This window comes from Chlamydotis macqueenii, chromosome 2, assembly GCF_036417535.1.
Source record: "Chlamydotis macqueenii isolate bChlMac1 chromosome 2, bChlMac1.mat, whole genome shotgun sequence".
Taxonomy (NCBI): domain Eukaryota; kingdom Metazoa; phylum Chordata; class Aves; order Otidiformes; family Otididae; genus Chlamydotis; species Chlamydotis macqueenii.
In genome coordinates, this window is record NC_141557.1 from 54,878,139 (window position 1) to 54,895,977 (window position 17,839).

Sequence of the window (17,839 nt, forward strand, 5' to 3'; positions counted from 1 at the left end):
TCATCTAGAATCTAATTCATAATCTAATTGTCACCTCTCCTTAAGGCTATTTCTGGAGTGGAAATTATAGTGGATGAAAAGAGAGAGAGTATTTTAATGCAATTTCATGGCATAGATAACTATCATTGTTCTTTAAGCAGTACATTTACAGCTTAACCATCACATCTGTAAAACAGGGAGTGTGCTGAAAATTATGTAGGGAGTTGAAGATGGAATCCTCCCTCAGTTCCTAGTCAGGCCATAAGGTGACTCTTCAGCCTCTCCAACCCCATTGTTCCCTTTTCCCTCCCAAGCAGTGAGTTAGAAACCAACAATCTGTAAATATCCTTTTCATGCTGCTATTACACCTAAGGTCACTGTGCATCTAGACTTCACTAGCCATATCCCTTTTTGCCCAGACAAATTTTGATAATTTCTTACATTTGTCCAAAGATTTCTGGACATCTGACAACAAAACTGCCAAGCTTCTGGGTATCCCAGTTATTAAAAAAAATAGCTTTGGAAATCCATTGAGCGATAGATGTGCAGAGAACAAAAAATTTCCTAGACTTAACCAGCATATTGTGCATATGCTGCATAGTGGCTGTGGCAGTGTGCATGCTTTGCATGCACAACTGGTAAATGCAGAATGCCCTCTCATTCTGGTGCTTCCTGGAAGCATCAAATTTATTGTGTACATGTTGAGCAGTTGAACTGTTCAGGGACTATATGTGTAGCATGGCTGCAAAATGTTAGATTTGCCATCTGTGTCTTAACATGAGCATGTATTTCTCCCTGAGAAATATTGATGGGAAATAGCATAGAATCATAAAAAATTAAGGCTGGAAGGTCAAGGTTCAAGAGATTATCCAGTCCACTCTGCTGTTCTCAGGCAGAGTAGCTATTCCAGTATTTGTCTAATTTGCTCCTAAGCACTCTCATAGGAACTCCACAGGTTACCCCAGCAATTTATGCCAGTGCTTCACTGCCCCATTAGACAGCTTTTCCCAGCATCTAATTTGAATCTTCCAGGTTATTGTACCTCATTCTCTCCACTGTAAAATGTATGACGGACTCATTCTCTCCTCTTTTCATTAGCCCTGCCTATATTTGAGGCAGGCATCATATCCCACTTAGTCTTCATTTCTTTAGATTAAACATGACCCATTCATTCTAGATGTATTCATGAGCCTCAGGTAACTCCCAGGCCTTCAGCCACTTTAATTATTCTCCTCCAGTTGGTCCAGATTTTTCTAAAGTGTGGCAGCTAGCTGTGGACATGGTGCCCACCCTGCAGGGTTCTTTTCAGTGCTTAGTAGACTCATAAAATGGTTTGTGTTGGAAGGGACCTTTAAAGGTTATCTAGTCCAGCCCTCCCCTGCAAGAAGCAGGGGCATCTTTGCTAGATCAGGTTGCTCAGAGCCCTGTCCATCCTGGCCTTGAATGTTTCCAGGGATGGGACATCCACCACCTCTGCTCCAGTGTTGGGCCACCCTCAGCATAAAAAAAAAATTATTCCTTATATCCAGCTTGAATTTACCCTCTTTTAGTTTAAAACCATTATCTTGTTGCAACACATTGTCCCCATCTTTCTCATAAGCCCTCTTTAAATACTGGAAGACCACTATAAGGTCTCCCCGGAGCCTCCTCTTCTCCAGGCTGAACAGCCCCAACTCTCTCAGCCTGTCCTCACAGGAGAGGTGCTCCAGCCCTCTGATCATCTTTGTGGCTCTTCTCTGGACTTGCTTCAGCAGGTCCACATCCTTCTTATGTTGAGGGCTCCAGAGCTGGACGCAGTACTGCAGGTGGGGTCTCACGAGAGCAGAGTAGAGGGGCAGAATCATCTCCCCCAACCTGCTGGCCATGCTTCTTTTGATGCAGCCCAGGATGCAGTTGGCCTTCTGGGCTGCAAGCGCTGGCTTTTGTTGAGCTTTTCATCCACCACTATCCCCAAGTCCTTCTCCGGAGAGCTGCTCTTAATCCCTTCACCTTCTTCACATGCACTGCAGACATCACTCCCACTAACACAGCTTGGTTGTGTTTTCTTCCCTTTTGCAACACCTCAGTGTTGCTGATAGCATGTTCGAACTGGTAGGATCATTTTGAATCCTAATCCTGTATTCCACCCTATCAAAAGTCTCTCCCAGCATGTCATTGGCATGTAAATTTGGTAAGCATATTTTCTTCTTTATCCTCTGAGTCATTTAGAAATTATTGAGTAGTGCAGAGTGAGGACAGACTTCTGGGAAGCATCATCCATGCACACTTCCATTTCAACAGGCAGATATTTGTCCTCTTGGTTTTGTTTTCCAACTACTTTTGCATTCATTCTGCAGCACCTTCATCTAAACTGTTTCCCTGGGTTGTAAAGAATGTCACATGAGGGAGTGTCGAGAGACTTGTAAAGTCAAACCACCTACTGCTTTTTCCCTGTCCGCAAGGCCAATTACCCTGTCTTAGAGGGAGCTCAGATTGGTTTGACACAGTTTGTTCCTAACAATCCGTGTTGTCTGTTGCTACCTTGTTTTCTTGCAGGTGCTTACAAAGTGTTTGATTATTTTCTTCAGTACTTTTCCATGGGTTGAAGTTTAGTTGACTGGCCTATAATTTTGCAGATCTTTCTTTTTAAAGATAGCTACTAGATTTGCTCCTCCATCCTCGCAGATAAGCACTAACATCTTTAAGATTGTTCCAGATAGTGTAGAAGCATCTAACTCATCTAAAACCAATATTTTTTCTTCCCTCGCCTAGGTTGAAATGTTTAGTTTTGCCAGATTCCCTCGAACAACAGACCCAGAACCCGAATGCCTGCCTGTTTCTGAAAGCTGCAGTCTGGACTGTTTCCTTAGGAGAAGATATTAGAAAAGTAGATGTTCTGAATTGGGAGTTCTCTTAAGATAAAATGCAGCCCTTAGTGAATTTTTTTTTAAAAGAAGCCCAGTGCTTGCATGAGTCTGAAATCTGGAAGCCTTTCAATCAGCTTCTCAACTGTTATCCCTTTGATAAAGTGCACATGTTTAAAAATGTGCTTGATCCAAAAAACCTCCTCAAGATAATAAAATGTTTTTGTTTATTTATCCGTAGGGAAATCAGAATAGGCTGAAACTGGTCAGATAAATAATTTTCATTACCGTTAAAGGGTAACTCAAAGTTTCCTGCTTCATTTTGTGTTTTATCATTCCATGTGGGAGGCAGAAAAAGGACTTGTAATTTTTTCCATTCTTAAACAGACCCATAACAGGAATAATGTCATTAAAATTTTTCATATGTATTCCACAGAAAACTGTCATCTTGAATGTGATCAGATACCTTTTTCTGCTATGCCATACAATTTGTTGTCTTCTTAGCATCAGTCATTTCTGTGTGTTCTGGGAGCATATTATGTGTAATTTGAGTATTACTAATGAATTCAGCTCCTTTTCTGAAGTCATTTGTTCAGTTAAATATCAAAAGAGAAAAACTCATACTCCTTAGAATTCAAGAAATAGATTTAAATTCCTGACTTCAAGCAAGGCCAAAGAGGCCTTTATCTTTCCCCTTTTCTGAGAGTGCAGATAACAGCTATCACTTAAACGTGAAGCCTTTTAGTTTTTGCAATCTTTTTTGATCAATATCAAGAATCAACATAAAATAAAAGTATAATAAGTAGCAGTTAGCTGAATGTATCAGGACTAGATTACTGTATTAGTAGGCACTGAAAGGGCTGTACTGGACTACTAGAAGCCAATTTGAAACTGTAAGGTCCATTGAGTACCCTCATTCTGTAGAGAGACTGCCCTTTGAATTTGCTCAGAGTTTCATGTAAAAATCAGTACCAGTACTAATTTTCAGTCCCACATAAAAGCTTATTATGGGCAAAAGGGATTAATGGTTCTTTCCTTTCCCCTAGTGAACAACTAAAGACTACACTGTTGTAAAATTTGTAAAAAAAAAATTTGTGAAGCCAGATTCACGTATCACAGTCTATCATTTGCATCTACCGTACTCGCTAGACTTTTTAGATGTGTCTTACTTGACACAGTCCTGATGTGAATGGGGCTCAGATGTTTCGCTGTGCATTTCAGGCAAGGACAATTGATCAATCGAGAAATAAGATTTCAACTTTTTTATTCATTTGCTAGATCTAATGACATAAACCAAATTATTCCTTTCTGTAGGAAAGGGATTTTCCCCCAGTTTGTCTTCTCTTCCATATTCCCTCTTTTCTTGGCCCTGGTACTGCAGTAGAAAGGACCTCTCTGAAATCATGTTGATTTATGTGAGAATCCATGTAGGGAATAAAAGGCTGACTTAATGAGTCAGAAAACAGGTAAGGAGATGTACTTATTAAATTAGAATGCTGTTGGGAATGTCATAGGTCTCTTATCACCCATTTCAAACAAGTATTTAGCTTCTAATTAGATTAAGCATTACATTAAACTGAGAAAAAATGGAAAGTCAGAATTCAAAGGAGCTCAGATTGCTCCTGCTGTAACACTGTCACCTGAACTAAGTCCATGGTATTTAATGCTCCTATGGGATTTGTTCCCGAGAAGTAGGTGGGTGAGATGGTGCACTGAAAGTTGCCTATTACTGCTTCATTTTCTAAATACCTATTTTTACATTTTAACATATAGCTCCATCAGCCCTCCCAGACGCAAGTGGGACAAGCAGCCTCACAGTCCAATCTCCTGCATTTGGCTCACAGTCAAGCATCTATGTCTCAAAGCCCAGTGCGTCAGGCTTCCTCTTCTTCCTCCTCATCCTCCTCCTCTTCAGCTTTGAGTGTTGGCCAGTTAGTCAGCAGTAAGTATTGCTCCCTGGCTCTCCTTAATTCTCCCCTCTGTTTGTCCTCGTCACTGCTAAGTTTCCTGATCTGCTTTCCCTCCTTTTTTTTCCCCCCATATAGTAGATTGTATATTGCTAAGTAGAGTGACTCTTACCAGTAAGAACTGGTAAGTGCTGTCATGGATGGGGCTTAAGGTAAACATGCCTTGCGAAATTGTAATCAATGCTAAAGTTGGTCATTAAAATGGTATTAGTCGTTAATTGACTTATGAGGGAAATTCTTATAACTAAAATGTAGTTTATGTTCTTTGGAAATGAGAAGTTTTTGAATCAGTCCGTATAATGAATTATATTGCTCAGGATTTGGTGGGCAGACAGATCCTCCTACTTTTGGTTAGGCTGCTTGTTCATTACTATTTGCATAGTTTGTGTGGCAAACCATTTCACAAACCCTAGCACTACACAAATCTAGAGCGAGAGGCCTTTCTTGCCAGGAAAAGCTTGCACCATTTAAACAAGAACAAACTGTAACATGTGGGAGAGGAAAGAGAAGCATGCTGCAGTGACATAACTGGGTTTCGGTGTTAAGATTGTAACAGTTGACCTCCTGAACAGCCCTTTCTTCCAGATCACGCAGTTCAGTCTCTGCTGTTACCTTATTAGCATTAACTTTGGTCTTTACATAGTGAAAACAACAGGTTAAAAGTATACATAAGAGGCATTAACAGTTTTTCCACATCTGCAAAAATCTCAGTGTATTGGATGACCTTGTTCAAAGACACTGCATGTACATATTTCAAGTAAACAAACACTATAGCTCATGCTATACTGGTAATGTAAAAGATATGACTGATACAAGCTTATGAAGGGCTTGGAGAAACTGTCATGCAAGGGAAGATGTGAAAAAAAATCTTGGTTAGATTATTTCAGAGATTGTTTACATGAGGAAATTACTAGCAGAGCTATAGTGGTAAAATTATGCTGGTATAACTCCCAGTGTGAATACTTTTATTCTGGAATAAAAATATCTACATTGGTAGCTGTAAGTACATAAAATATATAGATACAGATACAATTATAGTGATATAAATATACTGCTGTTTCTCTGTCAGTAAATTTTCTCATGTAGACAAGCTTGTAGAAGACAAATAAGAGGCTTCACGTTAAAAATGCACAAAGTTACCCCTTGTCTATGTGGGAAAATTGACTAAAATAGCTAGTGCAGAATAAGTTACTTTTCAATGGCTAGTACAGAATAGCCTCCCTTGTGGACATTCATATTTTAAAAATATTCTAGAATATCTATTGAGGGGTACTCTACCCCACAATAGTTATTCCAGTCAATTTCCTCATGTGGATAAGCACACTACACAATAAAGCAACATGGAACAAGTCCTTTTAAGTTTACAGTATAAATCCATCAAAAGTTACAAAAATAGTTTCTTGTTCAGCTGTATGCAATTCTTTGTAGAACATTTATTTTATGATAATGATATATGTTGTGATTAAAATCACGCAATCATGATTATTTTCTCATCCTTCTTTCAGTGCATTCCCAATAGAAATGTTCAAGGGATTAATGAAAATTACTAACGCAACAGGCAGGCTGTTGTCCCAGGGTTTGTTCCCTACCTGATTCACTAAGCTGTTCCCTAGTTTGCATAACATTGACATAGGGAGCTGTGGAAAGATGAAGGATGGTCTTACTTCTGGCAGTAGAGGGCTGAGGAGATGAAGCTTTGTGTCTGCCATGTAATTCCAGTGCAGGCAGGCAAGTCACTTAAAATAAATTTTTCACAAGTGCTCCCTCAATATCCAGCATGAGACTCTGGACTTTAATTTACAGAAGAACTTGGTACTCAGAGTTACAATTTTAAGTGCACTTTCATTGTGGAACTGTATAAAGAACTGTTTAAAGACACTCTCTAAAAAATCATCTCCTACTTGACCTAAGCTGGGTGCCCAAAAATGCTTTTTCCCTTAATATCTGTCCACTTCTCTGTGAATGAGAAGGGGAAGACCTTCATCTTGTAGAATCACAAGAAAATAAATTAAGATTTAAAAAAACCAGAAGAGCTCAAGAGGAAATGAATAACTATGTTTTTGGTGAAGAGCTTTAATAGAGGTCTGGGGCCACACACTGAACAAGTGAAAAGGCAACACATCAATCATTTCCTCTGTAACGAAGCACAATTCACCCTGTGCACTGGATGAGGCAAGGGTCTGGGGAAAAAGAACTGGTGATCCGGGGCTCAAAGACTGTGCTACATTGAATTGTGGGCTACTGTAACTCAGGCATTTTGTAGCTTCCGAGTGTTTATTTGTGCAACTCTAAGGATGTTCTTTTAGCTTCATTTTTGCTTGGATAAATTTCAAGGTTGTTACAAAAGTAGAATAGTGATGTAAGTCACTCATACGGTGAGATAATGCTTATATTCATAGTTGGAAATATGAGATCTTCTGTCAGTTGAATGGATGGAGAAGCTGACAGATTGTTATCATCTTGTTGGTCCTGCTCATGGATTTGGCTGAGAGCAGAGGAGTATGAGGCATAGGAATATCAACTTGGGGAAGAAGAGGGGATACACTAATGAACATAGACTTTCTACTTGTTCCTCTCAGGTTTAACTCTTTCCATCATTTGTCATTTTCCAGTCCCATCACTTCATCATGCTGTTTTTCACACAATTTGCGCTCCCTTAGTCTCTGTGCTTTTGCTCCTCTTGCCTTCTCCCTGCAGTACTTTCTCCATCGTTCCTCAACTCCTCTTCCCACTTCAGTTCCCCTCCAGCTCCCAGTCTCTGTCCTCAGACCATATCCGTGTCCCTTTTACCAGCCTTTCTATTAGGTATTTTCTGTCCTCCTTTACCTTGATTTATCACTAGTGCCACCTCTTTTTCCCTGTTTTCTTTCCTCTACCACAGTGATTACTGCTCTGCACAGTCAGACCCTCTCTCCCTCCACTCCAAACTCAAATCCCTGCTCCTTTGTTGTCTTCGGGACTTTTTTCCCCCCCATAATTTCTTTTTCTTCAGAATCAAGGTTAATTTTTGGGCCCTCTGCATCCAAATCATGCAGATGCCGCTCCCACTCTCCCTGGAAGCCATCAGAGGAGTGTGAGAAACAATCACCAAGAAAAGAAGCGAGTCATTCTCTGTCTTCACTGCCGTCCTGGTCCAAAGCAGGCCAGAGCCACAGCAACAGGAAGGGGCAGTTCTTTAGAGTTTCTCTTATGAGAAAATCTTAAAGAAAACGCCACGCAGAGGTCTAGCAAATCTGCTGAGCAGATACAAGCTTTGGAGGCTCACCCGCTTGGACTTGTTGGAGACAGACTTTTACTTGGGATGACAAGAAGCCAGTTACTGTCATAACAGCTATCTCCCTGACATCTGTCAAGGCCATAATTCAAGTTGTAAGGAAACGGAAACTTCTTAAAGAAAAGACATTATTACAAATTTTTTTTAATCCCAGGCAGAATAACATGTTTTATTTGCCCCATTCTCAGTAGTTGACATTAAATTTGTCTTATAAGGGCAAATGCCAGGCAAACTTAACCATAGCCAATACCCTACCTGTGGTAATGAATGGCACAGAGAAGATATTTGAAGTGCTTCTCCCTTGCTCAAAAAATAAGAATCATAGAAGCATAGAATCGTAGAATGGTTAAGGTTGGAAGGGACCTTCAAAGATCATCTGGTCCAACTCCCCTGCAAGGAGCAGGAACATCTTCGACTAGATCAGGTTGCTCAGATCAAGTGGGGAACTCAGAGTAAAGAAAATACTTGTCATACAATCAGACTGAGGAAGGCGTTGTGCTTGGAAATTAATTCACTGGGACCCAGATCTTAAAAGCATTCCAAAGGGAGAGGCTATTGATAGAGAACTCCTGTAAAAAAAAGCATGGAGATATTTACACAGGGAAATAAATAGACAGAAAGTCATCCCTGTTTTGCTCCTTTACAGAATCTGTTCAGCTTCTGGGTGCAGATCCCTGAAGGGCAGGAACACCACTATGTCAAGCCTATGGCCCATAACTGAACAAAGCCTTCTTAGTGTCCCAGCTCCCACACTGGCTAGCGGAGCATTGTATAAAAGCCTACAATTGAAATCTAGTGTCTGACGAAGTCCAGTCAAAATCTTTTCAGTGGGATGAGGCTTGCAATGGGTCAGTGGTCCTGAAAGAAATGCATGGGCATGAGGGCAGCAAGAAACAACTTGTGGCATCCTGAACATCTCTTTGATTGCTTTACCAATATTCCTGAGGCAGAAATATTATTGTTTCCTTTTCCTCATTCATTCCAAAGCTGCAGTCCAGTCCTCCGGCAGAGCCCCTGAAGTCGAGTACCTCAGTAAAGATTTGCTATATTTCAGAAACTGTTGCCAAATATAGTGAAGTTCATGTCAAACTAGGCATATTCAGCTACCTATTCTGTTAATCACATTGCTTAGAGCAATGTAACATGAGTAAATAAATAATTATTTGAGGCAAGGTTTTGCATACTTACTGTAAAGGGAGTATCCCTCTTTACAGGAGGCCGCCTCACATCAGTGAAATTACTGAAGTACTACAAGAAGGGGATCAGAATTGAGCTTTAATAACTCTAGTGTTCCATATTCCTTGTTTTTATTCATTTTACTTTTCATTGTAGTCATATATTCTTTATAATTTTAAATATTTTCTTTAACATGTTTCCTAATTTTTAAAAAGGTACATTTCTTTCCTTTTTTTTTTTTGTTTTAATTTCCCTTTCTTTTTTATTTCCCTCCTGGATTGCTTTGTTCTTTATAGCTTCTCCCTTTTATCTCATCCCTCACCCCTTCATCCCTCACCAGCAACAAGTGCTAGTTCTTCTAAAGGTGAAAAATTATCATTGTTTCCAAAGAAGGACATTTAAAAAGAAGTTCTGCCTAAGCAAGGGCTACAGGATTCGTCTCTGCTCCTGCTTTCTGTATGATTTTCTCATATTGTCTCATCCTCTCTCTGTTCTCTTTTCTCTTTGTTTTCTCTTCATTCAATTCTACATCACTTTTCCTCCTTTTTTCCATTTCATTTTCCTCATCTCAGCTGCATCCCTCTTCTAATTTCTTTAACTATTCCACCATAAGTTCTCTTTGTGGAAATCACTGGTTTCTCCTTATGCTCTGAGACTTCTGTCTCCATGAAGTTCCTTTCTTCTTTCCAAATGCATTTAACTGTCATCTGTTACTGTAAAATTAAAATGCCTCCCACAAATAAATTATTCTCCTTTCTTTCCCCTGAGCTCCAGTCCATTTTCCATTAACAATGTTTTGTCCTACCTCTCTTATCCAATTTACTTTCCATTGGACTTCTCTGCCAGCTGTTTCTCCTCCCGTCTGACTAGGGAAATCATCCCCTGTAATCCCTCCCATCGTAGAACTCTGCACAACAGAAATTTACTTTCTCCTTCAGGCTGCACCAATTTCTCTGTAGCAACTCCTTCCTCTAACTATTAAAATCACAGCAAATTTGCACTCACCAACAAACTCATGTGGGATTTTTAGAAGAATTCAAAAGCGGGAGTAGTATTCCCTTCAGTAGGAAAAAAGGGGTTTCTGTGCAGAAGGAGGAGCCAGTGGATTTTATTTCTTCCACTGTGCTCACCCACCTTCACAATCCACCAGGACATCTGGTGGAGTTTTAGCTGGCTTCCTTTTTATTAGGGAATATGTACACATATCCCCTAAAATAGTCCCAGACAACTCTTGTCACCTTTCTCCAGCACCCAGTAATTTCATAGACACAACAGCGATTGTTTTATCAAGCCATAATGTACACTGGGAATCTTTAAATGAAGTTACTGTGGATCCTAACCACTCAATGAGATTGGTATTCTTTTTTTTTTTGTGTTGGCACCGTGCTGCCTTCTATAGGATATCCACGTAATTTAAAAAGCACCAGTTTATTTACAGTTCTCAATAAGTTACTCTTCCTAAAATGTGAAGTGTGCTAAACACTTAACTGTTCTGAGACCTCAGAACTTATTAAAATGAAGTCCGTTATCTGTTTGTATATGTTTATGTATGTGTACTTATTAGTCCACAGAATCCAACATTACGTACTGATGGCATTTTAATGGCAATAGAATAAAACAAACTAGTGCTGTTATATAATGATGTCAATGGAGTAGTCTCTGTAGTAGTATTTGAGTTTTGTGGAGCTGACAGAAATCAAGGGACTGCTTCTATGGATTTCAAAAGACTTTGAATCACACCTGAAGTAGAAGTGGTTCTGATTTTATACAAACACTATTTTCCCTAGAGTTCAGAGATAAAAGTGTTTCAGCCCACCTCTGTTAGTACTTTCCTCCTCCCAAAGATGCTATGCAAGATTGAAGCTTCTTTCTCAACAGATACTCTGCCATATATTACAATCTACTCCCATGTTTCAGAAGTGCATCATAGGTTTTTTTCTCATCTCAAGGAGACCTCAGCCTAATTGTTCCCTCGTCCTAGCCCCCCTAAGCAGGACAGGACTTTCCATGATATTCACTGTTGCAATAGTGCCATACCAGAAGGATCCAGCAGAACTTGGCAGAATTTCTCTATAATCATTGGCAAGCAAGTAACCTCTTAGCTTTCTTACCTCCCTTTTTATTCCTTAACAGGAGTTGAGGAGGTTTACAGGTGCCAGTTGCCATAGCATTTGCTACTTTGAAAGTTCTCTGGAAACACCTGAATTGTGCTTTGTTACATCCCTAATAGCCTTAGTCAGAGGCCTTAAAGTGAAGGAAGGAAAGAGGTGAGGAAGATCACCTTCTTAGTGCACCTCCTCAAGGGAATCTTTGAGGCCATTATCATTTATGATATTTTGTACATTTATCAGTTGCTTTTCAGAGACCTGAAGGGCAGATAAGCATCCAGCTCCATTCTGTGTCCCTGAAAATCAGAACTGGTATGCTAGACAGACTGTGTATGGGATAAGTAGGAAAATGTCACACCTCTACAAGCAATTACTTTATAAACCTGAGTGGCCCCTGTCATAGCGCCAACTACTTAAAACCAATTAATACCTACCCTAGCTCTATACTGAATGAGTGCGTGCATGTGTGCACAGATGAGCTCAAGCACAGCACTAACAACAGGAGGGATGATTCTGAGTGTGGAGCATTGTCAAAAACAGGTTCAGCCTATGTATGTGTTTACCTATGATCCTTGGTTGCATACACTAATATTTTTCAAATACTATTGCTATGTGTGCTTCTTACACCCTAGTTGCAAATAGGCTAAATGTAAATAGGCTAAATTTATATGGCAGAAGAACCTCTTCCCTCTATCTATTATTGGACTATAAGATTTTTTATAGGACATTTCCATCATAAGGAAATTTACATCAGGTTTTTAAACCCCTGAAAAGAAAAGCTTGTTACTATAATGCTGACAAGCCCTTAGCTACAGCAGTACTAGCAGGAGCCACTCTCATATGGGGTTCAGAATGGTAATGTAGTCTAGCACCGTCCTTGGACAACTGCTTGCATTTACAGAAATTGATGGGTTATTGTGCTGCAAACTTTTCACCTAAGAAATCTGAGGAATGAGGTGAAGAACAATAGAGATGTCGCGCTGGGAGAATGGCTTCGGTACACGCAGGATTGCACAACACTTTGAAATCTTCCACCATCCCAGTCCCATGCTGTCTCCAACTTAGCTAACACTTTCATTTAGCCAGGGATCAGTAGCTTGGGGGGAAAAAAGTTCCATTCTCCAGCTGTTGTGTCATTTCCCTTGATAAGTCCTAAATTGACTGAGTTATCCAGCACCAAAGGAGCTTTCCTGTGGTAGACATGCTTTATTATGTGCCCTTTCCGGGACAAAGGCTTCTGTGTCAGTAAACTACTATGGAGAGGAAGGACAGATTTATTTTCACAGCATCATAAGCATTATCTTCTGAGGGGCTAATGTAAAAGTAAAAAATTGTGCAGCATTACTATCCGAAACCTCATGGCTGATGTTGCTGCTCCTTGATTATCAACCTGATGGGAGGCAAAATGAAAAGTTTGAAAGGCTGCTTCTGAGAAGGGCATATTTTAAAAGATGATTTTTAAATTAAGGAGGTTTTGAAGGCAGCATTTTGTTTGGGCTTGTTTATTTACTGGGTTATTTTGGATGTTTGGCTGGTGGTTTGAGTTGGGTATTGCGGAAAATGGAATGAAGGTTTCTGAGTCTCCTTATCTGGTGTTAATTTTAGAGAAAGCAGAAAGTCTTAATTTCAAATTAAAAACCCAAGCAGTTTGTGCATATATTTAGCTCTCCCCACAGACTGCAAATAAATATATTAACACCAGCCTTCCTTCTGTATGTGATAAGAAGCAGAAACAGGGAACATGGCTTGTCAACCTGGGGGACAACTTGCAAGGTACAAATGGCAGTGAGGAGCCCAGGCACCGCCTCACTTGGAGGTGAGTTGGTCATTTTCAGGAGTTCAGCAACAAAGTATGTCTTTGGAAATCTTTCACCAGCACCTGGAAACACTGCAGCCTAGTTAGCATTTTAGCAATCTGAACATGCTTCATAACACACCGGACAAGGCAAGCCTGTTACTGTTTGGGGAAAAAGAGAAAGTGATAAGTATTTTTTAAAAAAGTGAGCATGAACATCTTGACAATGAAAGCTGGTGTAAGCCTAGCCCGCTCATATGTGACATGAAGAACTGACATGATTAAATAAATATTTCAACAGATCCTCAAACAGCCACTGGAGAGGTGGATGGGGTGAATCTGGAAGAAATCCGAGAATTTGCCAAAGCTTTTAAAATCCGGCGCCTGTCCCTTGGCCTGACACAGACTCAAGTTGGCCAAGCCCTAAGCGCCACTGAAGGCCCAGCCTATAGCCAGTCTGCCATCTGCAGGTAACAAGTTACATCATAAACTCTCCTTCCCTCTCTTAATTCTTAATAATTATTTAGCTTATTGCGAGAAGCATGCTTGTGTTTGAGTCTCACATCTTTAGAATGTATTATTTAATCTGGAACTTAAATTAGCCAATAATGTTGATATCTGTCAGATAAAATGTTCTTATTGTGTACCCCTAAAGTAACTTTAGTCTTTTTTTTTTTTCCTTCTTTTTTTTTTTTAAACAAGTGAGAAACAATGTTCCTGGCATTGAGACTTAATTCAGTAGACGAGATGGAGACCCTGCTGATGCTGAATAAGCAGCAGCTGACCCTCTTCATACTGTGCCATTTTCTACAGATAGGGTTACTGAACAAATATTTCATGGCTGCGTCCCTGCTAAGTTAAAACCTGTATTATTGTGGTTAGCACTTCACATACAGGATGTTAATGATGATTTACCTAGGCAACAGAGAAGGCAGAAAATTATCCTTCCTGCTATCTTGCAAACCAGCGGTTATTCATCTTTTATAACCCAAATGTTTACTAGAAAAACAGACAACCCGTGTATGCAAAGCAGAAGTAGAAATCTGCCCTAATCATAAGAAGTCATAATACAGTCTTGACAGAGTTAAAGGAGTTAGAAGCAAACACCGTATATGCATGTATGTCTGTTACAGTAATCCCATGTTTATGCATGAGGTAACAAACACACTTAAGTAACAGCTTTTTCCTCTTGGGCAATGCCTTATAGTCCTTCTCCATCAGTGAAAGCCAAGAAACCAACTCTAAGCTTATTTAAGTGGATTTTGTTCTTGGTGATCCATGAAATGCTCTGTCTTTTTATCTGCTCTTTATACTTTTAATGTATTCCCCATAGAACGGAAGTGTACTTTCCCTGCAGTTTAAGACTAAGGTTATAAATAACATCAGTATGGGGTAGTGAGCTTGCAGCTCACATTTTGCTCAATGATTTTCCATAAAACCCATTGATTGTTGTTAAATACAAAAAGCTCCATAGGATCCTCTCACTTCTATGGTCTCCCCTACTGTTTTTTCTTATAAGATACCTCCCTGTAGAAAATAACCTTTATTCAGTCTATACAAGGATACCACTGCTGGGAAATTTGTTTCGAGACTTGTATATCGTTATACCAAACAACATGTACTGCAGTATCAACACTAACAAGCTATGCCAATGATATGAGTGCTATTGCTCCCTGCTGCTAAGGATTAATTAAATTTTTTTTCCTCCCTGTCATCAATTGGTAAAGAATGCCTAAAATGGGTGGAGTTTTTAGCAATTGCCAATTTGTTGTAGCCTTAAGTTGCTGTTTAACATACTATACTTTAAAGTGATAAATTGCAGTTTCCTTTGCTTTTGTCTCGGTTGCTGTCTTCTAATTTCTTACATCTACCTCACTGGTGATGGTTCGAATTTACTAAGAGAAAGGGTTCCCCACTAACTGATTATCATGAAAACCCCAATAGAGATGAAGTTGGAGCGCAGACACGGCTAACAAGAGCCAGAATGAGGAGACCTTTTACAGAGGGCTCCTTAGAGGGGCCGATTGCTCAGAACATGAGGACTGGGTGCAGAAGCTGGTCTCAAATACTTGCGAGGTTGTAGGGTTTTTTTTAATTTCCTTTGACCCTCCAGATGGATATCACTTTGGGGTGTAATAACCTGCTATGACCGTGCATTTCTTGTAAAGCACCGAGACAAGCTGCTTCAGTGGCAGTATACTGTTCCTCAAAAATAGTAGGCTTAACTTTTCTTTTAATGGTAACAAAGGAGTTTCAGTGTGAACTCCGGGGTAATGGAAAGGGCAGTAAGGCAAGCAAGTTGAACGACCAACTCAGAGACAGAAGTGTAGCCTCCCGGTGCCCTTTGCAGGTCACATCATCAATATACCACCTTGCTGGTATGTTCTGCGTGCAAATAACGGTATTTTCTTAACTTGAGACAATGCATTCTAAGATATACACTTCAACCTGAAATATCACTGGACACCAAGAAAGGACACCTTGCAGTCAATACCACACTAGGATCTCAGGCTAAAATTACAGTTACAAATTCTTTGGAGTGTTACCTGAAATTATTACTTCTCTTATTCCTTGTTTGTGAGAAATGCTTTGTTCTTGCTGGAATATTTTCTGCAGCCACCACGTGCCGAATAGAGACACTAAAAACTGCCAGCTCCAGTCACCAAGCTGCTTTGCATGCAGGCATTGATTTGGTCAGTCTCATCTCCAGAGCGTGTTGTAATTAGTGGCAGCGGTGGTGGTGGTGGTGCTTCAGCACCAGGCAGGCTGGAGAGTGCAGCAGCGCCACAAAATAATTGTTGCCTTTCCGCAACGTTAAACACTGCAATGCGCGGAGTGGACATAGGTGAAATGGTGAAATACAAATGGGTGGTATCAGAGGAGCTGGGTTAAGACTTTTTAGATGCGTAGCAAGAGAAGATGAACTCAGTAAATGAAAGAAACAAGTACTTATTATGACTTGAAATGTGAACTCAGCTCTTCTGCTTATTTTTTAAAGGATTAAAGCTTTGTGTGGCTGCTTTTCCAGATGTTTTATAACACTTGTAAAATCTGGTTTGGCAAAAGACTTCTGATGGCAAAATGATATATAGAAGACCTCATTTACAGGAAATGATATCATTCTGGTACAGTTTGAAGAAATACCACAATAAACCCAGCTTGGTGCCACAGCATATTAGTAGAATATTATGCTGGGTTTCATCTGGAAAACATGAGTCTGTCTTTGCACATTGTGGGGGCAGTCAAGATAATTGCAAAGTGTCCAGCTGTTTCAGCTGAACACCACTGTAGCTATGGGAATCTTTTTCCGACCTAGAAAAGGGATATAGCGTTAACTTGCAAACAGTGAAAATTGCTGAAAAATGGAAGGAAAAGAAACCTGATATTCAGAGGCTAGTAACTCCCATTGGTTTGTATTATTAAAGCTGTGGTGTTTGGACAACATGAGATTGGAGAGGAAACAAAAGGATTAATCACAAAAAATGAGATGGTAAAGAACAGTTGCCTTTGATGTCATTTCCTGTAATTAGACTTAGATTTAAGGGTTTTGAAGATCATCAGAAATATTAAAACGTGGTTCATAACCTGTATTATTTAGTGTACTTGGAATTTTGTTGTAGTGCTCGTTTTGTCTTAGCTTAAATATCTAGCTATATATGTATATATTTATAGATATACCTATCTGATAGTTTTCGTAATCCATTGTAAATTACCTCTGCCAGTCAATTAGTCAGGCAGGCAGGAAGTCCCACCCTGGCAGAGCATCAGTGTAAGACTCTTCTTTCTCAATTTTCCCTCAGACACACCATCCTGAGAAGCCACTTTTTCCTACCACAGGAAGCCCAAGAGAACACTATAGCTAGCAGTCTGACAGCCAAACTGAACCCTGGCCTTTTGTATCCTGCCAGGTTTGAAAAGCTGGACATCACCCCTAAAAGTGCGCAGAAGATAAAGCCGGTGCTTGAGCGGTGGATGGCTGAGGCTGAGGCCCGCCATCGAGCAGGTATGCAGAACCTTACCGAGTTTATTGGAAGCGAACCATCCAAAAAGCGAAAGAGGCGTACCTCATTCACGCCACAAGCCCTTGAGATCTTGAATGCCCACTTTGAGAAGAATACGCACCCCTCTGGGCAAGAAATGACAGAGATTGCAGAGAAACTGAACTATGACCGGGAAGTAGTTAGAGTTTGGTTCTGCAATAAGAGGCAAGCACTGAAGAACACAATTAAACGTTTGAAACAACATGAGCCTGCAACAGCAGTTCCTATGGAGCCTTTAACAGACTCTCTGGAAGAAAACTCCTAAAAACAAAACAAAACCAAACCACACACAAAAAAAACCCTGCACCAACCGAAACGTAACCATTCGAACTCTGAAAATACCTGTTCATCACCCCTGTAAGTAAAAGACTGAGAAAACTACGAGGACAGAACAGTTTATAAATGTCCGTGTGTTTTCCTATTTAAAAAACAACACAAAAAAATACACAACACTTAATGTGTGTGTGTGTCGTAGAATTAGTTCCCCAAAAAAGAAAAAGCCAGTTTTTTTAAATGGACTAAGTAAACCAAATAACTGCTTACGTTTTTCTGTATATTATGAAAATGTGAACACATTTTAAGGAAAAATAAAACAAAACAAAAAAAAAAAAGAAAAAAAAAACTTTTATCTGTTTAAAAGAGAATACAAGCCTGCCA

The 17,839-nt window shown here is 39.9% G+C and overlaps 1 protein-coding gene across 2 annotated transcripts in view; it reads left to right on the forward strand.

Annotated features, from left to right (window-relative positions):
* The window catches only part of POU6F2 (POU class 6 homeobox 2), a 320,098-nt gene extending 302,370 nt beyond the window's left edge, over positions 1-17,728 (forward strand). Inside the window, exons 8-10 of one of the 2 annotated variants that reach the window (XM_086741701.1) lie at positions 4,596-4,764; positions 13,444-13,612; positions 16,943-17,728. In XM_086741701.1, coding sequence (XP_086597827.1) covers positions 4,596-4,764; positions 13,444-13,612; positions 16,943-17,447 — 843 coding nt within the window. In that variant the 3' untranslated portion in view covers positions 17,448-17,728. The remainder of the gene's footprint in view (positions 1-4,595; positions 4,765-13,443; positions 13,613-16,942) is intronic. The other variant, XM_086741703.1, reaches the window with a different exon arrangement.
* The last annotated feature ends 111 nt before the right edge of the window (positions 17,729-17,839 follow it).